Here is a 24,510-nt window from a genome sequence, read left to right on the forward strand (position 1 = left end):
AATGTTGTACACACCTCATTTCTCAATAATAATAACAAAAAGAGAAATGATATGAAATAAAGAGAGATACTATGTTTACCACATTTTTTCAACAAATTACAAATGGTTAGTTGTTATTGGTTCAAATTTGAAACTAATACTAAAATTTTTTTTTTTGCCCCAATAATAATAATCAATAACAACCTGCCACTTAAGATTTGTTATAAAAATATTGTAGGTGCATTATTTCTCTGAAATAAAACCCCAAAATCCCTAAATCAACGGCTCTATCTATCGTCCTCTTCCATTGAATACGAAATCCAGTGCACCCGATAATATATTCTTCACTACCATATCACTCTGCGAACTCTTCAATTTCGGATTCATTCACCGTGAATCCCTCCTGCTCCTTCAGGTTTTCAAATAACAATAATGTAAGTTTTAAGCTTTCTTCTCTTTCGCTCTGCTTAGCAGAACCCTCAAATTCAAATGTAAAATCTCTGAATTTCAAACAATTTTCATTGCGTAAAACTAAGATTACAATTCGATTTTAGGCTTCTCTCGTTGTTCTAATTAATGGGTTTTTTTTTTTTTTTTTTTGGGTATACAATTAGGGGTGTAATAAAGTTGGAACCTCGTTGTCCCCAAAGGATTGATGGAATGGCAATCGACCCTGAACCCCATTGGAAGTTTGATGCTTTATTATCAGAACTTAATTCATTGGAAACAAAGCTCAGTTCCACTACTAATGTTCCTGCGCCTTTCACAAAATCGACGCCAAGGTATCACAATTTTTCAATGCTTTCTGTATGTAACTGTACTTGGGTATTTGTGTAATGCCAAGAGATATTCAATTTCAAGGGTCTTTTCACTTTTTGGATTAGATGGTTTTTTGTATTTGGTGCTGTTCAAGTATAATTTGAAATTGAATTCTGTGTATAACTGTACTTGGGTAATTGTGTAATGCCAATAGATATTCAATTCAAGGGTGTTTCAATTTTTGGATTAGATGGTTTCTGTATTTCGAGCTGTTCAAGTATAATTTAAGAAGCACTAGTGTGTACTGTCTGAACTAATCTGCATTTTAGGAAAATGGGTTCTTTTTATTGATGCTTATAGATTTGTGACTAATGCAACTCATTTGTGATTGTTTTGCTTGTCTGAGTATGTTTTAATTCAAGGGTCTTTCACTTTTTGTATTTGACGGTTTCTGTATTTCGTGCCATTCAAGTATAATTTAAGAAGCACTAGTGTGTACTGTCTGAACTAATCTGCATTTTATGGGTTCTTTTTATTGATGCTTATATACTTGTGACTAATGCAACTCATTTGTGATTTTTTTTTCATCTTCAACTCTGTTTATATATTTCTCCAATGGGAAGAGCAGTGGTAAAAGTTGTAAGCCTTTTATAATGCGTGTGTTTGAGGATGAGATTGACGATACTGACAGCGAAGGTGAGGAGGATCATAGTTCGGTGGCTGCAACACGGTTCAATTGCGATGCAATTTATTTGAGGTGCTAACTTCTTCTTCTTGTTTTCCTTTTAACATGGGAAAATTTGTTTGACGATATAAGATGTTCTTTTATGGGATTTTATTTGGTTGGAAATCTTTTCTTCTTTTTTCTTTTTTTGATTAATTACACATGATGCATTCAGATGGGAGGAGTTGATATATTTTTTCTGCTAATAAAATATTCAATGATGGTGTTCATTTATTTTTACCTTCCAATGCCAGTAGTGATTCTGATGATGAGTCGACTTTTAAAGACCAATCCTACTTAATGGATGAAGTGCGAATAGTAGAAGGTGCTTTGTGTGAGCTAACCCATGAACATCACCTTGAAGATAAGGTATTTTTCTGTTTTTGATTGGTAAATGTTGCTCATGATGCTGATTGATATATTTTCCACAATATTATCTAGCAAATTGAAAATTATACATTACATTATGTATTATTTTAGAAACAACTTGAAAATTATGATCCTCTATTGAATGAGTTTGTATTAAACCTGGATGCAGAGAAATGAATGAATTTATCTTGTGTTTGGCCATTTTGAGTTGTCCTGGCTTGCAAAGAAACCCATCTTTTGATTTATGTCTGTTTTTAAATGTCTTGTTAATCTTTTCTGCTTGGTGCATAAACATAGTATTTCGATTGATGAGCAGGAGGAGATTAGGAACAAAATTTCTGCCTTAGAGACAGATTTAAGGAGTGGAAGTGAAAAGTCTACTTCTGCCCTTGCTCAAGTTGAGAAATACAGAGAAGCAAGAAATGAAATGGATAGGAAGCTTGATACTCAATACCAACGCAAGATGTAAGACAATTTTTTATTTCATGATATGGCATGCTTTATTTTAACAACATGGTTGAGCTTATTATCCTAGTTTCAGTAGTTTTCTTTCTGCTACCATTGTCTGTGACATTAAATTTCCTACCACTACTTTAGAATAGACCTATGAAGTAAAATGCATGCATGATATAATCTTTATAGTTGGTGATGTGTCAATCCCTTTATATGGATTTCATTCTCATAGATTTAATTTTGTTTGTTTCTATAAAAGATAGTAGAGACAAATGACGGAGGGAGGGATGGTTAGTTGAAATTGGAATTGTGTTGTGCATATCTCATTCCCTAGTGGATTGATGGATGCTTGTTTTCCCCTTTTCTATTCTTCCCTCTTTTGGGGGTTCCAGAAATGTTTTTTGATAATTTCTTACAATCTTTGTAGTGCAGAAGCACTTGATAATCACTTGACTGCTGTTCAGCGGGACCATGAATTGAGATCACAAATAGAAGAAAGAAAAATAAGAAGTGACGCAGCTTATGAAGAGACCAAAAGAAGGGAAAAGGCTCTCCAAGAAGAAAAAATACGCCTAGAAAAATCTAAAGCAGAATCTGAGGTTTGTTGGCTCCTTTAAGTCCTTTCACATTTTTCTGATAACATTTTCATATTTGTTTTTTTAGTCCTCCTCTATACATTTTACTCCTGTAGATATCCTTTGAAAAGCATAACAGAGTTATTGTGACAGCTCTTGGACTATGGGAAAACTGGAACTCCTTTAGCATTTTCTATGCCTTTTTTGCTTTCTGGGACTTCATTTCTGCACTTCATGCAAACATTTTCCATTAAACTACACAACACATGGTTATTTCCAACCCAAAATGCTTACTGTGCATGCCTTTCTACTTGTTTGTTTGATTGGAGCATTGTTTAGGGTCCGATATTTGTAATAAGTATCCATTTCTTCTTCAAATGCATTATGTTTGCCACTACTTCTAATTGGTTTTCTGGTCACTTGGTGACAAAGTAGTTCTAGTATAGCTTAGCATTTCAAGGCAGATACCATCATCCTTCATAAGTAATAAAAATATATTGGAATGCAGGCCAGACTTAGAGCCGAGGAAGCAAAAAGAGCTGCTTTGGAAGCTGAGAGAAGAGCAGCTCTGGAAGCTGAGAGAAGAGCTGTGAAAGAAACTGCAGAAAGGCAAGCAATTGAGACCTCAACGAGAGTTGCTGCTAGGGCAGCACAAGAAGAAGATGCAAGACGCCAAATGAATGCTAATTCAGCAAAAAAATCACAATCAGCAAGTAATTTTTTTTCAAGTACTTGATAGATTGATTATACCATGCTTTGCACGTGTTGTTTAGTGAATTGTCTCATTTAATACTTTTGCCCTCACCAATTGGCAACGTGATGGTAGGTAATGTACTCTGGGCAGCAGAAAGTGCTCTAAATTTAGAACAGGCAAGAATACAGAAACTTAAAGAGGTAGATGAAGGAAACCAGGCTTTGAGGTTGACTTATAACAAGGTATTGCTAACACTACAGGGATTAAGTTTTGAAATATTGGAATTAGAATATATGTTTTCTTAAATTTTATTTTGGATGTATATATTAAAAAGATAATGCTATTACTCACACCTGGATACTGTTATTGTAGATTAGACTCTGATTTTGTGTCAATTATATTACTGAAGTCTAAGTTATAGGCTAAGTGACTTGCTTCCTTTATTTCAGTAGGTGACATGGTCTTATTTTTTGTCAGGATTTGAGCAGCTACGAAAAGCTTATTGGTAGGTTGATAAGACAAATAAGTGGATCGACGGAGGTTGTCCGGTGAGATGGATTTGAGTTTCACTTCAATCTAGTGAAACATTGCATTATCAATGAAATTTTTTGGTTTTCCTGTATTATCTGTATTACTGTACCTAAATTATGTTATCATGACGAGTATGAAACTGCTATCAATGTTTGCCCTTCACCCCAGCCAATCATGACATGTCACTGATATGAAGGACTTAGTTTTTGCTTGCCTTTAGAGTGGACTTCTGCCCTGGACTGCGTTGGACCAGACTAGCTGGTCAGACTAGTAAATTAAGTGCCAGCCCTTTTGGCCATTTTCCTTCCCCCACCCCCCCCGCTCCTTTTTTTAATCATTGTATTATTCATGGCTTTGAACTAATAAAGTGATTGTTACTGATCACACTGGCTGATTTATGATCTCTCACTCATTAGTGAAGTTTGTAGTTGCTGCTTCAGCCTCTTTAGATAGAGTGAGGGTGTTTCCTATTTTTGAGACGATTTCTGTCTAGTTGCATGTTTTCTGTTCTAGTCAGCATGAACTAAGACACTTTATGGCTTTTGGCATGGTAGCATATTAAGAATTCTTCCTGAAGCTTCATTGTTAAAGAACTCAAATTCTGGTTTTATTCATGGCATTCAATTTGGTTGTAATTCTTCACCACAAAAGTAACTAATACTTTTGGATCTTGTTTGTATTGATTTACCACTTGCAGTGAAAAGTCACGTGAAATTATTAAGATTTTCAATGATCCTCATTGCCCTCAATCTGTCATGGTGGCAGCATTTGCAAAGCTGGTAATTTCATGAATCTGGCCAAAGACATGCTTTTGTGTTCTACCTAGATTCATTTTTGGATTGGATTGTTCAGAGAATGGAAGAACTAGACGGAAAGTTCTAGAACATGCGTTTTTTTTTATAAGTGGAACATGCATGTTAAACAAGCTTAAAGTTGGAAAATATGGGATTTTATTTGGTATCTGGAAAGAGTTTAAAAACAACTTTTAAAAAAAAGTTTAAAAAGAACATTTAGAATTAGATCATTATACTCTGTAACCATACACATCGAAACAATGAATAATGTAGAATTCAGAAATTAGGGTTAGCCAAGTCTAGAAGTTCAGTTCTAACAACTATGAGCCCATGCATGGAGTTAGAGAATAAGCATTTAACAGTTTTCTTACTTTGTTAATGAAAGCAAATGATAGAGTATATGGACACGTACCAAACAAGAGATGCAACTGCTCCTTAATATTTCCATATAGAATCTTAATAGTATGAGATATCTGATGATAGGATTTAAATATTTGTTTCCTCTTATTTTAATACAACATTGGAGTCACTATTGAGAAGCTCTTCAGCTCATAATTTTTTGTCATTACATTTGATGGTCTTGGGCATTCTGACTATCATGCTCTAGTGAAATTCAAACTGAAAGTTTTCTGTTACAGGATATTGACAGTAAATTCTTTTAATTATGTTTTTTATAAGTAGACAGTAAACTTAAAGAGATAATATTATTCCCAATTTTGACGTTACAGGTTGTCTCCCGTTGTACGAGCCCTAATACTGATGCTTTTGCGTGTGGGCATGTCATTGTTCTTGTTACCTCACAGGTAAAACACGTTTTATTCATTGTGTTTGGGGCTGGATGTTCATTAATGAGATCTTTGGTTAGTGGCTGTTGGATGCTCTTGTGTTTTGCATTCTTCTATGCATTAGGATGCTACTTTGAGATTGTAAAATTAAAGGACTTGTTTCAAAACTTCAAGATATTGCAACGTTGAGGACTACTGCTTTTTAGGTTATTATTTACACATGAGATTAAAAAAAAGTATGCTCATCTGCCAGGGGTCATATCAGTTTGGTACAAATAGGAATGGTGTAATTGGTTTTGGTTAGGGTTTGATTTTGATGCATTTTAGGGATATCTCAATGAAACAAATTCTAGAGGCCTTCATGGAAGGCTTTCTTTCTGTATTCAATTGGAAGAAAGGTTTTGAAGTTCATGAATTTGGTTCAAATGACGGAGGAGGATAGCCTTCACAATGTAGCTCTTTTGTCATTTATAGTTTTATACATCTTGAAATAGACAATCAGACACAGATCTTTTACAAGCTCTCACACCAATCATTGGAATCACTGTAAATCCTAATCACAAGGAAGGTGCATATTGTTTCTTCCTATCTGTGTTTACTTGTGCTGCATGCAGGTGTGTTTTTAGAAAGCAATTGAATGGCCCTTTCCTTGAAATTTGTATTTATGTAATAATCTGGTTTTGTCATACCAAAGTAACTCATCATTCTAGTCACATTGGTTTCTGAATTTACTGAAGGATATAGAATTTTCTCTACAATTTGCTCAATAGGTTGCGATGATGAACCAACCTACATTCTGATTTCTGAGTTGTTAGTCTGAAAGTCATATCAGGTCTTTAATTAGGTCAGAGGAGGAATTAAACCTAGCTGCGGCTCTTGTACATAATTACATTTATTTGCTTATGTTTTTGTTATATATGAATCAGGTTCCACATGCAATGGATCTTCTTCTAGCTGAGTTCCACAGAGCCTGCATTTACACTGTTCCAAAGCATATAACATACTCAGAGGTGATGTTTATCAACTCGGAGAAGCCATTTATTAATGTTTTGTAGTGTCATGCTATGGTTATTTTGTGTTTGACTTTGACTGTGTTTTAAGGAATTTGTCATGTCATGTCATGTCACATTAGTATTGCATCTAGCCGAAGCCATGGCTTCAAGACCTACCGATGCATGTGTAAATTACCAATAAAAAAATTGCATTTAGAGGAAAAAGAAAAAACGAGCACCCTTATTTATCCTTATTTTGCATGCTTGCTTGACCTATGAATGGTTGATATGGAGTAAATTACCAATAAATCATTTATCTGCTAGATATTAAGTATGAGTTTTGGAGATTTGTTCTTCCTAATTGTCAAAAATTGCAAAATTGATTGAAATTTTTGATAGAGGAGAATTTCTGAGTTCAATATTCAATGTGATTTTTACATATGATTTAACTACTTAAAAGTCTCATCTGATGTAAATGTTCCTGCTTTATAATAGACTAGAAAAGGCCTGAGTGAGAGTACTGATTAAAACTGGATATAGTAGAGAACCAAATAGTGATCTGTTATCACTGCTGATCCTTGATGGTCACTGTGGAATGTTGAATAGTTATGTGAACAAGTGAATAACTTGTTTTTCATTCCATATTTCCATTCTTTCTTTTCTTGTTATTTCCCTTGTAAACATTCTTTTCACTTAAATTTTTTTTATTGGAGTGGCAGATTTTATATTTTGAATTGAATGGTAAATTTTACACACACACGTAGTTATTTTCCCAAATCTAACATGTTGAAAATAGTCCAAGTACGGCTTGGGAGAGTTTGAATTTGGCCAAATTTATCCTAATTTTGTGAATTATTTTTTTCTAGTCTATGACCAATCCAATAAATTACCAATGTTGAAAGTTTCAATTTCTTGGCCTATTGTTTGTTGCTGCTGTTTTTGTTTATGATTCTGCAGCTAATGCATGGAGCTTTATTAATTATATTTTCTTACTACAGTTGGCATTTGAATGTGAAGAGGCTTATTATCAGGCTCTTGGATACCGGGTAATTGACAGAAAGCTTGAGAGCACTAAGGACTATTTGACACGGTTAGCATCCTACATGGAATTGTATGGAGCTCTAATTCAGGTTTGTAACTATGATCTTATGGTTTTGAATTTTGAGGTGTTGAAATTCTTTATTTTTCACAACGGGAAATTTATAAAACCCCAGCTTTATTGACATGGTACTATTGTCCACCTTTCCTTTGTCTCTTCATTCCTGAAAGAAAAAGCTTTTTACCAAGAATGATTGTTTTGGCAGACAGAAGTACAGGGTGTCCAGAACACACATGGCCTGAAAGAAGGCTGGGCATGGATTGCGAGGTTCTTAAATACTTTGCCTGCCAATAGATATACAGCGGTAGCACTGAGTGCCTTCCTGAAGGTAAGTTGATAGAGAAACATAATGCATACTTGCAAAACAATATTTGAAAGCCCTTTTAAGTCAAAAAATAAATATGTATGTTTTTACAGATGGCAGGGTTTGCTCTCTTCAGAAAATATAAATCTCAGTTCATGAAGGTACTGAGCAACATCTTGAACAACTTTCTGCAAGAATTGAAAGCATGTGAAGATCCAGGGTTAAATGCAACCATTCTGGAGATTCAATCCTACTTGGAGGATAAGAGGTTCCTTAAGGAGCCAGTGGGAAGGGCCCTGCAAAGTTCTTTGCTTTCAACTGTTAGTATTCCAGAAGGACCAGATCCAGATTACCACCGGTCATCAGGTAGATATTACTAGTATTTATTAGTAATCTAGATGTTATCACCTGGGTCTTAGGGGGTGAAAGTTCTTTTGAAGTCACTTATGTATGTTGTATCAGTTTCTCAAAACCCAAAAAAATGTATGTTGTATCTTTGCTCAGCTGTGTAACCATTGATAATGATCAGAAGGTTACAATTTTATCAGCTGCTGTTCAGTTTGAACTTCGTATAAGTAGCCTAATGAGTTTCATAACATCTCTTCTCCTTTTGTATATTTTATAGACAGTCTTTTTTTTTTGGGGCTAAGATATAGACTGTCATATTGTAACTCTATGAGGGATTCCTTCCAATGCTAATTAGGTTTCTCCTTTATTAATAAAATTTTCATGTTACTTATAAAAATATGAAAACAATATATATTGTTTAAATTGTTCATCAACAATTATAATTTTGGATAAAATATCATTTTCATCCCTAAACTATCACAAAAGTTCGTTTTTTGTCCCTAAATTTTTAAAAGTTTGTTTTTCACCCATAAACTTTACAAAACGTTCTACTTTTAATCCTTTCGTTAATGCCCTTTAATTTATGTCCTATGTGGCATAATGGAGATCTGATGAGGTAATTGACTTGGACTAAACTATTTTATTTTAAAACATATGGACAAGTGGCTTATAATGATTCGTGCATGTGGATTAAATATTTTAGTGAGACAAATTTATCTTTCACACTAGCTGTAGTTGTACATTATTCTTGATAGAAAATCCCCAATTGGAAACTCATCGCCCAAACGTTAAAACTGAATACCCAACGCCCAACACCTCCCAAAAGCTCACCTTATAGAAGAGAAGAAACGATTAAAAATTCCAAAGCTTAGAGAGAGAGCGCTTATAGCTTTATTTAATTTTAATCCACTCCAGGTCTACCACTTCAACTGCAAACCCATTTTACAAGAAGTATTGCTGCACACATATAGCTCCAAATCAGGCAAAAGTTTTGAGACCCAACTATAAAATACTTCAATTTTTAGCTCTGTTCAAGAAATTGTTGTTTATGCATATCCAAACTTATCAACTAATCAAGGTAGTGGGTTCCAAGTTATCTTTTCTTTTCAAATCTATAAGCAAATACAGAATGAAAGGATTTTTGTCAACCAAGGGCTTGAGATTTCATTGGGCTCGGGGGTACGGGTTAGTGCCACTGTATCTTGTTTTTGTTGCTGGCGACAAGATCTCTTCTGGGAGAAGCTAGGTGCAGTTGGTCGTGAGAACAGGGAAGAAAGAATCATTAAAAGGGGTAAATTTGTCTCACTAAAGTATTTAATCCATATGTACAAATCATTGTGAGCCACGTGTCCATATTTTTTAAATAAAATGGTTTAGTCCAAGTTAGTTACCACATCAATACTCCATTAGGCCACATAGGACATAAACTAACAGACATTAACGGAAGGATGAAAAGTAGCACACTTTGCAAAGTTCAAGAATGAAAAACAAACTTTTGAAAGTTTAGGGACGAAAAACAAACTTCTGTAAAAGTTTAGAGACGAAAATGATATTTTACCCTATAATTTTTCACGCTTCCTTCTATTGTAATTAAGTTGGCGAATTTTCTTACGTTCAAATTCACATGCGTAGGCCTTTTTAGAAAATTCTAATGGTCAAATCCTATCGCCTCACTTGTTCAGCCATATTGCAATTTCTCTTTCGAAATTAAATTCTAAATGGTCAAATCCTATCGCCTCACTTGTTCATCCATATTGCAATTTCTCTTTCAAATTGGCTGTTCCCAAGGATTTCAGGGTCCCAAAATGTAACCTATTTATGAGTGATGTTATAGCAAAGCATTTTTCACAATAAATTTCACAACAGTTAAATTGACCGATTTTTATTGACACCACCACTTTGTTATCCGCATTCACTTGTCACATTGATAGTTTGTGAAATCATTTGACTCTAGACTTTTGAAACCTTTATTTTAGGACATGCTGAGTTCCTCACAAAAGTGGGACTCTTTTCTAGATTATGTGATGGAATAGGTCCAAGTCTGGTGCAGGACCTGATGTTCATCGAGTTATAGATACAGAAACAGGAGCATATGCTTAAGTTTTAGAGATGATAGTAGTCACATTACCTTAATTTCCTCTAATTAGACGTTAATAAAGGGCCTCCTACGTTTTGCTAATCATGCATCAAAAGTTACAAGTCATCATTCTCTTGTTGTACAGGCTTATTCCCAACATTTCTGAATATGAGGGAGCTGTGTCATCAATGTTTTCACCATCATACAGCAACCACCTATTTTAAGTAACACGCATGGAATTATCACACACCAAAAAGCAGAGATGCCAAGTAGCAATATCCATAAACTCAAATATTGTCTATACAATCCTGAACTGAAATTCATGTACATCAAAATTAAATCAAATCACGAACGAATCCTGCTATCAAACTGGATCTTAGTTTTACATTCCTCGCTAGTATACATGCTTACGACCAAAATATAAAAACAAAGACGGAAACGAAATCATCTTACCAAAAAGGGTGAAAAAGAATAATAAATAAAAAAAATGAACCGTGCCTAACTCGTTCTATCAACAGGCCTGAACAGGCAAATCATATCCTAATTTGTTATAGTTCTTAATTAAGCAGCTTCTGTATAAAGCAATAAGCAGAAGATTCAATGGAAAAGAGACTCTGCTGGCCAGTTTTTCAAATGACCTTCGGAAAATTTCTCTTTTGTCATCAAGATAACCCCACTTGTCTTGATCTCACGCTAAGACTAATTCAATACTTTCACATCAGATTGTGTCTTAGCCCAATGAATACACCGGCCAAGATATAGAGCACAATGCACATCCCAAAATTTCTCCATCTCTGATAGAGGTCATCTAACATCATTCAAATTGGACATAATTTTCAAGCTGTTTGGAGGAGAGCCCTTCGGACCAAGTACATCGCATCTCAAAAGACAATCCACTAGTACTTTGGTCACATGATCTACTTTGTCATGTGACTTGTTTAAATGATTTAATGAATCACATGATTTAAAACACGTGGATGATCTTCTGAACTGCCATGTAATTCCTCCGTTTGGAGAAAACTTTGTCCTTTGATAAAGTTGCTCTTCAACAGCAAAGCTTTGCTGCGTCTAAAGCACAATTGTTGCCTTATCAAACTAAACACATGAGAGAAGAAATAGACTCAGAGATGTGCAGAAAAGCTGATTAGTAGAGCCTTATTCTAGTCTCGATTGCACGCCGGCAAATCGGGCACACTTCAAGGTCTTCCCCACAATCACAACAAGTCTGCCACATAAAAGTGAAAGGAATCTATTAAAAACGGAGAGAGAGAAAATCTATTATGTAAATATGGTTCTTCGATTTAACCTCAAGGTCCCTATAAAACAGCAAAGGAATGCAGTGTAGTTTACCTGATGTCCACAACCAAAGGCCATGTTCTTTGCATTAGTAAGACAAATGGGGCAAACCTGTATAAGTTCACCACAAATAGATTAGTAATCTTGGTGTTGGTGGTGATGACAAAAATACTAAAGAACAACAGCAACTATTATCTATTTCCTTAATAACTATGCAAGGAAGGAATATTTAATAAAAACAAAGCATTTTACTTTTTGGAGAACACTCAAAAATACCTGATTGTCATAATGAGAACTTGATGATGGAGCTGTTTCAACTGGTGCATCATATCCCGTATAAGGAGGATCATACCCGCTATAAGGATGTGCACGCTGCTGAAAACTATTTGAACGCTGCTGAAAACTGTTTGTGCGCTGCTGAAAGCTGCTTGAACGCTGAGTTTTCGAGTTGCTGCTAGAATTCACACCATAAAGAGGTGGAGGAAGAGGAACCCTCTCTGGAGCATTTCCCCTCTGTCTACTGCTTTAACAATGGGAAAAGGTGAATGTTAATTTCTACATAACTATGCATAAAAACTGGACCTGAAAAATCTTAAATATTAAAATCCAAACATTACCCTAATAAGCCAAGCTCAATAGTTGCTTTATATTGAGAAGGTATTTCCATTAAGGCTGCAAGAGCGAATTCAGTCTCTTTTCTAGAAGGATCGACATTCTTTGACATGATTTCTGTGAAATTGACGAACTAGATGCACAAACAAAAGCACGCCTTTCCAATTAAGTACACATTCAAGGACATGACATCAAAATCTTGGTAACTAAATCAGCAACCATTGCTTACCTGGAAATTATCAAAGGCTCGAGCAGGGATGTTATCATCAAATTCCCTCATCATGTCCCAAGGCCCATCTCCGACCCCCACCAAAATTATTGACAAAGGATACTCACTGCAATTAAATTATCATATGAGAAACGCAGGTTGGCAACCAGCAGTACTGAGTTGTCAAATTTTTTTTTTTTTTTGATAAGTAGTTGTCAAATATTTACCTTGCTTGTACAATTGCATTTATCGTCTTTTGTTCTTGTGGGCTGAGCTGGCCACGCTGAGTATCAACACTTCTTGTTACCTAACAAAGCAGGCAGTTCTGTGAGGCACAAGTCCTAATATTGATATTATTATAGAGGAATCCTTGCACTAAAATAAACTTGTTCAGCTTTAGCAAAGCAAGACACATGTTTTTGCTTGGGAAGACAGAAATAAGGATATAGTAGTCAGATAACCTCAAATTTGAAATCCACAGAAAGCTAAATTTCATTTTGGACCACCCAAAAAAAAAAAAAAAAAATCTGAATTTGAGGTGAATTACCTGCCCATCAGCAATTATCACCAAAACATGGTACTGGCCACTACTTTGCTCAACAGTTGTAATGGCCATCTCAATAATTGGAGCAAAAGATGTTGGCCCTGCATCAAGTGAAAAAATAGTAAGAAGGTGCACTAAAAACCTATTGGTTGAATTTCAAGAACACTGAATAGAATATATATATATATATATAGGTCACTGGGATGAACAGATGCAGCACCTGCAAGTCGAAGGTTAGGGACAATTTCTTTGTATTGCATCAGCACTTCCTCAAATCCATTGCAAGCACTCTCGTCTGGATAGAAACTGAAGACATCTGTATCATGTGTTGATGCTGCAAAAATATGTAAAGACAATTAACATCATTATAGTCCAAACATTATATCAAGATAAAAAGAATGTTCAAGACCATGCTTCATATGAAATTACCATCGCCAAATCCATAACAGGGAATTAAGTTATCCTCATCGAAAGCAGATAAAGTTTTTCCAATAATTGATATTGCTTGTTCATAGGGATTTTGACCATTTCCAATGTGATGTAAGCTTCGTCGGTTGAATGACCTAGCACCTAAATTATGAAGAAAGATAAGCACACTGCATGCCAAGATATACAACTTATAAGCATTGAGATGAGGTTGAACCTGTCCACTCGTTACTCTTTGTGAAATCAATACCAACAATTAGATTAGAAGACTCCAGGCCAGCATTTGCAAGAGCAGCAGTAACCTGCGGTCAATCATTCTCATTAATCACCAAGAGGATGAAAACTTTGCGAATCATTTGGCAATCAAGACGTTCTAAAGTAGGCACGGACATATATCAATGATGCAATCAGAGCTCGAGACTGAGGTAAACAAGCAAGACAAGGAAAGAATGAAAGGTACCAACAAATAAAAGAGCTACACAACCAAGTGCATAAAATGATACATTATTTGGTTATCATGCCATATTTTACTACTGGCAATTAAAGCTGGCTCTAATTGAAGAGACAAGCCTAATTTAAATTTTTTTCTCAGAACAAGGCCAGCTCCTAGTTAAAATAGTCATAGCTGATTATTTACCAGAATTTTTCAATATTGATTTGTTTATACAAGAGGCATGCAACTGCTCAAACAATTGATATATATTTTTTTTTGATAGGTAATAAGAATATTATTAAAACAAACTAAAAAACAGACGAAAGCCAATACAAGGTGTTCATGACAGTGAACACAAGGAAAAGCAATAAACAAAACAAACAACAAACAACAAACAGGAAAAAACTTAAAGAGCAATACTAAGAGAAGAAATAAACTCTAAGATAGTGGAGCATTCCGAGAAGCCCCAACACCTAGACCAATCAAATAAAGTCTTTTGGCAAAGAGCTTGTAATTGAACCAAGAATTTCTCGATGTCCTCAAAGAGCGCCGATTTCTTTCCGCCCAAACAATCCACATCAAACAGTCAGAAACCATATTCCAATCTCCGAATTAAATTTTCCCAGCCAAAAACTCCAACAATACACCAAGCTTTCCACAGAGCCTGGCATGACCCAATGAATCCCAAAGATCTTAAGCATATAAACCCACAGAGAGTGAGCGACCAGACAATGGAGGAGAAGAAGATCCACAGTTTCCTCATTCCGATGGCACATACAATACCTATTCACCAAAATGCGCCCCCTAAGCATAAGATTATCCAAAGTAAGGATCTACCCATGAACTGCTGTCCACACAAAAAAAGCCACCCTCCTAGGGATCTTAGCTTTCCAAACACCCTTCCACGGAAAATTGGAAGCAGCTGCACCCCTAATGATATTGTAATAGGTTCGGGTATCAAACATGTCATTCCTTTTGAGACACCAATGAGAAGTGTCATTCCCACCACCCCTAGGGATTCAAGATTGAATGAACTCAGGGAAAGATAAGGCAGCCCCTAATTCCCTTTCATGAAAATTCCTATGAAATCTCAAATTCCAGAATCTATCGATACCACCCTCTTGGTAGCATAAAACATCAGAAATGCAAGCTTCCTTGTCATTAGAACACACATACAACTGAGGATAGAGCCTATTAAACATGTTATCTCCAACCCACTTATCATGCCAAAAAAGAATACGAGAGCCATCCCCCACTACTAAGGACACATGGTTGGAAAAACTCTCCCAACCATCATGAATACCACGCCACGGACCACATCCGTGGGCCCTTCTACAAATTTCAGAACTCCACCCCCCCTTGACGCTCACCAATTGATATTATAGTCACATTTGTCCTAATTTTGAAGATCTGAACGAAGCAATTACGGGAGCTCTAGGGAAAAAAAAAAAAAAAAACTTAATCTTTCACCTCTCAACATCATAATCAATGCAAGTAGTGCCAAAAGCAAATGGTAATAATATTACAAGGAATAGAGCATGGAAACCTCCTCATACTGAAGAAACTACAGGTCACAATTTCCAGTTGTTGACTTCAGAAATAAATGACAGGTTTCAAAGCTATCGGCCAAAATATAACTTTCCAGCTTAATACGAGTACAAAACTCGAAAAGCCAAGGGTTATTTTTACAACTCCCTAACTTTAAGGTAGGGGCTGAGAAAATCAAGCAGCCAGAGGTTACCATTGTTAAAATGCTATGAGAGTACAATCACTTGTCATAGCTAGAGAGAGAGAGATGGAAAAATTAGCTTGTGAGACTGGCTTATACCGTGCACCCCTCATAATATATGAGTCCCGCAGATTTGTAGGGTAAGGAAGACGCCGTATAAACCGCCTTGCAAGATACTCTCTCAAAAGCCTCTTAGCCATGGAACTATAGTTGACACAGGGAAAGATACAATTGGGGAGAAACAAGTGGGAAAAGTACTTAATATTGAGCAAAGTACAAATTTTAAAAGAGCAAACACTCTTCTTCTTCCTCCATCCACCCCTCTCCCCCCCACTCCACCCAAAAAAAAAAAAAAAATCTTGGATCTATAAATTCATGTCAGAAATACAATAGAAGATTTGAACATCCAGAGATTTAATGAATCTCAGATGGGAATTGTTGAACACATATCAGAATCAAAGATTTTAATCATTTTTCCCAAAAGAGAAATAGTTTAACACAAAAACCTGAGGATATACATGTCTCCTATACTCTCCCAAGATTTCAATCCTTCAATTAACTGGAGAAAAAAATAAATAAATAACAGAAGCTTTTTTTTTTCCTTTCACATGAGAATTGAAAGCACTCTTATTATGGTCCGTTCACATACCTTCAAAAATATCTCGGAATATGCTTATGTTGACAAACTGAGAGGCCAACAAGGCTTTAATTGTCACCTCTAGTTCAAACACAATATATTCTACTTGTTTGACCATACTTAAAAATCTTTGGATTAAGCATGCACATACTAATATATAGATAACACATGTAAAATTTTCTGGAAACTTCTACTCCTTTTATGTTTCAAGATTGTAAAGTGCATAGGCAATTTGTATTAGTACCAAAACTCCATACAAGACACCACACAAAAAAAACAAAACACAAAAACAGATGGTCTTTAAAGTAGTAGAGAAAATCACAAACATAAATACTGCATATGGGTCTAACCTCGTCTAAGGACCTGTAGTTATCAGCAATCCTCGAGTATTTTCTATCCAATTTTCTGTGCGGTTGTGCCACTGGTATCTCTGACCCATAATTATAAGATGCTTGGGATCCATAACTAGAAGATGGTGGTGGCCCATGTTGATGCTGTGGCGTATAATTATATGAACTCTGCTGATGATATGGGGTTTGTGGAGGATACCCATATTGTTGATTATATGTTGAAGAACTCGCAGGCCCATATGATGGAAACTCTCTCCTACCTGAACCTTTCGAACTTTTACTACCCATCTTCAAAAAAATAGTACAAACAGAAACTTAGATTCAATCTATTTATTATTTATTGTTCATTTGCAAAAGCTTGAGCCAAAACTCCTTGACCTTCAAAGTTTTGGTCAACAACCTCGTTTACAAGCAAAATACAAATACTCGGCAACTTCTGAATCTTGGTGTATTCAAAAAGGACACAAACATTTAACACAACAAGTGTCTTGCAAATAGAATGACAACAAATGTGAAAAAAGATAATGAATTTTCAAACCACTAATATGGAACAAAGACCAAAAAAACAGCGGCGAAACACGACCGAGTCTAAACACGCCGACCATCGACGAAACCCATATCGTAGAACGTTACGCACTTCGTGAATTTTCAGGTAAATTACATGAACAGCGAAGAACAGCCACAACTGGGGTTCTCATTATTATAGATAACGTGCAAGAGACTAGTAATATTATGATTTCTACAATTTAATCAATATCTTAAACGAAAATTGAGGTTGTAACTTGTATCTAGAATGTACGAAAACTATATATTATGTCATTATTATAGGCCTAGACTCACGGGCAAGTAATTTTATTTTTTATATTATATAATCACGAGCAAGTTTAATTTGACAACTAGGCAAGCTATTATATAGTCTTTATAGTCAACTACAACTTTTTTCCATCCACCGTTCTAAATTTCCATTACAATTTGTTTGAACTTTTAGTAGAAATTTTAAAGATAACAGCCTTTATAATAATAAATTATTATCACCCATGCTAATCTTAATCTAGTGGATTTCTAGAATCTTGATCCTAGAGTGCATTATACATTTCGCAAAATTATTATTGACTTTAATTATTATGTTTAAAATTCAATACATTGACCCTAAATGCAAGGCCATTACCCTCATTTGCAATGAAAGTTAATTATTAAAAAATCATTGTATTTCTTTTTTTTTTTTTTTTTTTTTAATTGCGATAAACTCTTACTTATTTGTTTTGAGAGCTTTTAGTTTGTTGTAATGTGTTCTTGATATGATGCACATTAAGATGATGTGGCATTAAGATTTTTCATTTATTTTATTTTTTCTAACATTACCATAATCTAAAATTACAAAATATATTACATTATCTAAATCTCATCACTTTTCTAAACAATGTAATGTTGTATTCTTGTATTGAGATTACATTAAAATAATATTATAAAAAACAAATGTAATAGTAGTAATATTACAGCGTAATGTAACATTATAATAAACAAAACGTCCTCTATAGAAGTTTTAATGTAACTCAATTAACAATTTTTAATGTTTCCTATAGAAGTTTCTAGGATTCAAATTTTTCTCTTCCAACTATTGAATTATAAAATTTAAAAAAAGTAAATAAATAAATAAAAAAACCTCTTAAATCACAATTGTGCCTATTTGGTATTCCATTTTAATTAAAATCGTACATTTTCATAATATAGTTTTTCTATATTGCACTTCTTTTTTTTCTTTTTCTTTTTTTGTAAATATAGCCTTTTCAAATTATTAATTTTCAAAAAATAATAATAAATTGTACCAAATGAGCTGTCCATACACCTCTTATGATTGAGTTAAGAATTGCCATTTTAATGGTTCCACCACAATTTGTTTGTTTGCAGATTATAATGTCGTTTGTAATTGACAAGAATGAGTTTTTAAAGAATAAGAGCATCTTTTACCATAATTCAATCACATCACATTGCAAATTATGAGCGATGGAAGGTTAGTAATCGCATAATGGGTCGATATCGACCTCTCATACCTTTGTCACATCATATAAATAAGTGTGAACAAAATTACAAGAAAAATAAAATGTGTCCCTATAAAAGAAAAAATATCTTGTGAGATTTATACAATATGTCTATTTCATGCTAGATGGGTTCTCAACACTAGTGGAACGCATATATTGTGACTTGTGAGATCGCTATGTATATACTTTTCTCACCTATGAAAATTTTTCCTATGCAGTAGAATTTCTTAAAAGTGATGGTTTGGTAAGGTTTGGTAATTGGGGTTCTAGTCTCCTATAGTCTAATTTTCAAATAATTTTTTGGGAGAGATAGTGGAAACAACATGTCAATTTGGTTTTAATTGGATGATAAAAAGTCTTGAGTCTAAAACACTAAAGTATCATGGGTAACTTCTCAGCAAAAGCCAAAAGGAAAGAAAAAGAGATTGTGACTTGAGGATTAGAAATGGTCATAACTCACGAGGAGTGTGACAGTGGCATTTGCCCAAATAATTTGGAAGATATGTGGATTCTTTAGTTGCTGATGCCGACAATTTGATATTAGGGATCCACACCTTTTAAAAGTCTATAAACTACTTTTATTGATTTTTGATTGAGCAGATCACTGACATCAATATTTTATTTATCACTAACAATTTACCGTATTAAAAATTATGAAAAGTTTTTTTTTTTTTTTTTTTGTGTCTATAAACTTTTTCTAAAATTCATTCTAACCACTGAATTTTCTTTCAAACAGTGATTATAATCTATTTAAACCTATTTAATAGTTATGTAATTGACTTTTTTTTTTTTTATTAAATGTAATTGATTTATTTAGATGATTAATATTTAATACAAACAATTTTTTAGTTAAAACAATATAAAGTTTTATTTCTCACGGAAATTTCCAACAAGTCCTTAATAAATTAAGGTTATAAATACTTATTTTGATGCTTAAATTCAAAAAGTAATTCAATTAGCAGCCATGTCTTTTTAATTGTTATAATAACTAGTATTATGCTCGTGCAATGAATGACTTAATCATAATTATAAGTAAATTATTTCAATATTATAATTATATTGAAGTTTTAGAACTTGTAAGGGATATTTTAACATTCTAATATTATAATCAAGGGCATATTTAGTATAAAATAGAACTAATTATATATTTAAATACAAAATTGAGAAAGAAAATTCAGTATTCTAAGAAATACAAAACCTAAGAATGGAATAGCTATAATATATGGTAATTTTGGCAGAAAAAAAAAGTTTGGGATAATTATTTCTTCTTATCAAATGACATGACAATCATTATAGGATTCTTATTATCTAAAAACAACCTAAAAGATTTGTCATTATGGGATTCATAATCTCTAAAAACAACCCAAAAAAACAATTGAAGGCAAGCTTAGGTTAAAGCCAATTCAATCACTAAAACAATCCAACTCCTAAGTATTAAAAAAAATTGCAGATTTAAGTATATAGAGACGTACGTGGTAATTGGATTTGGTGAATCAACTGGTCACTTCTCTAGCTGAAGTATCATGCCCCTATAACTACTACCATTGAGAATGAAGAGAATTTTTAATCAATTTGAGAATTGAAAGCACATTTTTCTTAATATTCGCTACTATTTCTATAAAAATAAATAATGAAAATAGAGTGTGTATTAATTTTGACATTTTTTTTGAAATAAAAGGCCTAGATAAGTATCCTCCTTTATTTTTTATATCAAATCAATAAACATAGAAAGAAAAAACAAAAATGCAATCATTCATCTCATTAAGAGTTTTTTTTTTAATTCACATATTTGATCAACATATATGGACCCTAAACCATCAATGGATCCTACTAATAACATGATTTCCTGTTTGGATTTCATCATTTTGCGTATTCTCACAAAAATTCTTAAACTCTCTAAAATACTCCTATCTTTTAGTTAAATAATTTTAAACTTAAAAACATAAACTGGTTAAAATAGTAATTTGAATTACTAATTTTTATTTTAAATTCAAATTTTCAAACTTTTATCAACTTCCACATAGAGAAAGATTCTAAAAATTATAACACTATCTTTATCTCACTTTTAAACATTATTTCACATTACCTTATCTATTTCTTAAATAAATAAAAAATACTTACAGTTATTATTTTTTTTTTTTTTTGGGGACAAATGACTTCTCCTATTTGAATTTCAATGCCTCTACATGAGAGTGGGCCAAAATAAAAATATATATATATCAAGAGTTTCAATTTCAAATAGTTTCTTCCATTCATATCAGCCACTAACTCATGTACAAATAAATAATTAGAAAAAAAATCATCGTAAATATCCTAAGAATTAGGATACTATATTTATCTCACTTTTAAACATTATAACACTAAACACAAAATAAAAAATAAAAGCCTCATCGCATGCACGATACGCATATGATAAGGCCAGTATATATATTCTAGTCTCGAAACACATACTACATCCCTGTTTAGAGGCTTTTTATAAAATAATAATAATAATAATAATAAATAAGAAAACAATTTGTGTTTCTATAGTGTATATGAGGAAAAACTTTTCAGTATTATAAACTTGTTTAAAATAAACACACAAATACAAACATGTGAGCAAGAAAACATAAAAAAATTAATTTAAGAAAAAAGAATTAAGAAAATTACTGTAGGGACATGTTTTTTTCAAGCCAGGTCCAAGATGCATGGAACCTTAGCCTAGAGAGCCCTTTACAATGAATTTGTAGAGTGTGGGCCAAAGAGCTGGGCTTTGGTGTGTGAATGATGACCATCATGGTATTCCCTATGAGCCGAGTTTAACAGAGAGAATTGGTCCTCGGCAAGATCCGAGGAGCTTTTCTTGGTGCTTCTGGTGTGTTGGGGTTGCCCCCCTTGTTTCTCTTTACTCCCCCTTTTATAGTCGTTTTCCTCCTCCTAACTGGGGTCCCTAGGTAGGTACTTGTCCCATCCGCCCCTACCTCCAGTTGTTGGGAGTGATTGTAAGGACAGAGAAGTATGGCTGTGTCAGGCATAAGGTACTGAATGCAATAAAGGCAGTTTTCCCCTAGACGTTTTCGTTCTATCTGTTGTCTTTCTCTACTTTCGTGCTTTCCCTGCCCTATGGAACGATCTGGAGTCTCGCTACCGGTGGTCTGTTACCTCTTTTACCCTCGGCTATATCCATCCGAGGAGGATTTTCCTATGGCTGAGGAGGGGTTTTTCCATGGGCTGGGCCCCTGGCCCAGTATAGATATTGAAATGAGCCTATTAGTCTTTTACCCCCTACAATAGCCCCTCAAAATCCTGCTGTTCGGCTCCTCGAACGGACAGGAGGATTTTGATGACATCGGGCCTCTGTCACGATTCCCAAGTCTTGCCTTCCATTAATGCCAAAGTCTCTTCGTTTGCTGGAGACGCTTTCCTGGCTATAAGACATTCTTTTAACCTATCCCAGCCACATCCCTATCGTTTCGGTACACGAGGTGCGCTTTAATTAGGGCTCTTTCACGAGGTGACATAAATCCAACGGCTGAAGACTACTTTGGAATTCGAGCGAGATTAGTCTCGTTTGTAATTCCTTCCTGGGGTTTCGGAGCGAATTGATTGCCTCCGGATTCGTCCCCTATATAAGACGCGTAGTGGGAAATAGTCCATCCTTATTTGCAGAGCCTTGAGTTTTCAGATTTCTAACTCCTCAAACGTTCCCAAAGTCCCTACTATGAGAGTGACTGAGATTTTGGGAGCGAAATGATCATGGTTAGGATGAGGGTGAAGGAACAAAACCCCCTTTAGAAGCCTTGGGTATCCCCGAGATTCAGAATGGCCCGGTCAGGATAAGGGAAACAAAGGCTCAAGGCCCTCCTTCTCCTAGACAGGGCGAGAAAAGAGCCTCTTTTTCCTTCAGCCAAAATCCGAAGCAGGTGGATGTCGCATCAGATTTTTGGTACGACAACACTGAGATTTCCCATCGCCGGTACCATTCGCTCTCGCTCGATTGTTGCTAATATGATACTTGCTCGATTGCTGTCAGAGCTGGTACGGGGATTTGGCATCCCCGCTTCTTCCTCTCTTCTATCACTGGTGCCACCCGGGTGCCTTCGCTTCTTCTTCTCTTCTATCACTAGCGCCACTCAGGTGCCTCTGCTTCTTCTTCTCTTCCATCACTGATGCCACCCAGGCTTGCCTAGTCATTGTTGGAGCAGAATTGAAGGATCTATCGTCCCCGTGTATTTTTTATGTTATAATTTTTTATTTTCAGCTAGCTTATGATTTCAGGCTTATCTAAGCTCCTTTACGTATATTATACCATCTCTTTATCTAATAAAAGATAATTTTATCGCATTTTACGTATCCTTTCTCTTTTGCAATAATTATCTTTTGCAATAATTATCGTGTGAATGGATGTACTGGTGTTTTTTCTTTTGAACCGTATTTAGAATCGATGACTTCGTCGGTAGAGTTATTTATCAAAATCGACGAGCACAACAGTGCTGATTTTAAATAAGTTAACCATACAAGACTAACCAGGATAACAGCCGCACGTTCTGTATTGCGAACAGAGTAACCGTCTAAGGATGTGTAATCTAAAATAAACTGTCTGAAGGGGTCGCTGGGTATTAAGGTCCTTTCCCTAGTTTCCGATGATATTCGTAGCTTTAACTTGTTGTATATGGTTCGAGGACCATGCAATACATTGGTTCCATCTATACAATACCTTGGTTCTGTCTAGCACTTAGGTTTTGTTTTCTGTGTCTAGTCTCCCCATAGGCTTGGGTCCGAGGACCATGTACCCCATAGGCTTGGGTCCGAGGACCATGTAAGGCCTTGATTCTGTCTAGCACTTAGGCTTTGTTTTTTGTGTCTAGTCTCCCCATAAGCTTGGGTCCGAGGACCATGCAAGGCCTTAGTTCTGTCTAACACTTAGGCTTTGTTTTCTGTGTCTAATTTCCCCATAGGCTTGGGTCCGAGGACCATGCAAACCTCAGAGCATGCGCTCACACGCATGCTCAGAGGTTCTTCTATTTTTATTTTATTTTTTATTTTTTTGTAAAAGTTAATAATTAGCATCTATTATAATTTAGAATTTTTTTTTCAAACAAATATAAAGAATAAACTTTAGAGATAAGCTGCAACTGTAATTTCTTTTTTAAATGTGAAGGAAAAAAAAATCCTAAATTTTAGTTCTCTTTTTTAATTCAAAATGAAATTTGTTATTTAAAATTTATAACCCTATTTCTAAATGAAGTTACCTTTCATTAATGAGGGTATTTTTGAACCACATAAAAATCCAGTTGAAAGAGAGGAATCTTCTTATATATAGTATAGAAGAAAAATAAATATAAATATAAATATATATTTATATATATATATATATTTATATATATTGTAGTGCTTAAATTTAAGGATATGAATGAAAATGTGGGGTGAGTTTTCTAATAATTGGAGGAATCTGGGAGAGTTGAGTTTGAAAAACATAACAAAAGTTATCATATTCTGTAGGCTATGTTTTAGGTGTAAGTTCGATGTATATTTTTACATGGTTATTCTCAAATTAGTTTGGTCTCTATTTAAATGATGGATGTATGGATACTTTTGAGGCACAAAATGAGATTCCAAACAAAAAGCCTAGTACTGTTTCATTCAACTACCTTAAATAAATTACAATAATTTGATTTGACACAATCCTTACACTATATTTTGCTTTGAATTCTTCCAAAAACATATTAAGATATCTATGTGAATTAATATTTAAGCATCAAATTAGTATCAAC

The 24,510-nt window shown here is 34.5% G+C and overlaps 2 protein-coding genes across 4 annotated transcripts; one reads left to right on the forward strand and one right to left on the reverse strand.

Annotated features, from left to right (window-relative positions):
- Window positions 1-249: 249 nt before the first annotated feature.
- Window positions 250-8,540, forward strand: LOC115982392 (protein GLE1-like). 3 transcript variants are annotated; one of them, XM_031104976.1, is made up of 15 exons: window positions 250-413; window positions 594-761; window positions 1,367-1,495; window positions 1,717-1,831; window positions 2,148-2,296; window positions 2,712-2,883; window positions 3,368-3,572; window positions 3,686-3,795; window positions 4,031-4,101; window positions 4,782-4,863; window positions 5,607-5,681; window positions 6,590-6,673; window positions 7,654-7,785; window positions 7,960-8,082; window positions 8,172-8,540. In XM_031104976.1, coding segments are annotated over exons 1-15 (1,884 nt in total). In that variant the 5' UTR covers window positions 250-411; the 3' UTR covers window positions 8,439-8,540. The 3 variants fall into 3 exon arrangements, with proteins under 3 accessions (XP_030960836.1, XP_030960837.1, XP_030960838.1); XM_031104977.1 differs by having other exon boundaries at window positions 1,720-1,831; XM_031104978.1 differs by lacking the exon at window positions 8,172-8,540 and having other exon boundaries at window positions 7,964-8,076.
- Window positions 8,541-10,741: 2,201 nt separating this feature from the next.
- Window positions 10,742-17,576, reverse strand: LOC115982395 (E3 ubiquitin-protein ligase RGLG5-like). The gene is made up of 11 exons (XM_031104980.1): window positions 16,719-17,576; window positions 13,787-13,871; window positions 13,573-13,713; window positions 13,364-13,477; window positions 13,147-13,244; window positions 12,827-12,906; window positions 12,621-12,726; window positions 12,397-12,524; window positions 12,056-12,299; window positions 11,834-11,890; window positions 10,742-11,708 (listed from the first exon to the last, which is right to left on the reverse strand). The coding sequence occupies exons 1-11, from the start codon at window positions 17,004-17,006 to the stop codon at window positions 11,628-11,630; spliced, it is 1,422 nt and encodes a 473-aa protein (XP_030960840.1). The 5' UTR covers window positions 17,007-17,576; the 3' UTR covers window positions 10,742-11,627.
- Between the last annotated feature and the right edge of the window lie 6,934 nt (window positions 17,577-24,510).

The sequence above is a fragment of the Quercus lobata genome, chromosome 3, assembly GCF_001633185.2.
Source record: "Quercus lobata isolate SW786 chromosome 3, ValleyOak3.0 Primary Assembly, whole genome shotgun sequence".
Taxonomy (NCBI): Eukaryota; Viridiplantae; Streptophyta; class Magnoliopsida; order Fagales; family Fagaceae; genus Quercus; species Quercus lobata.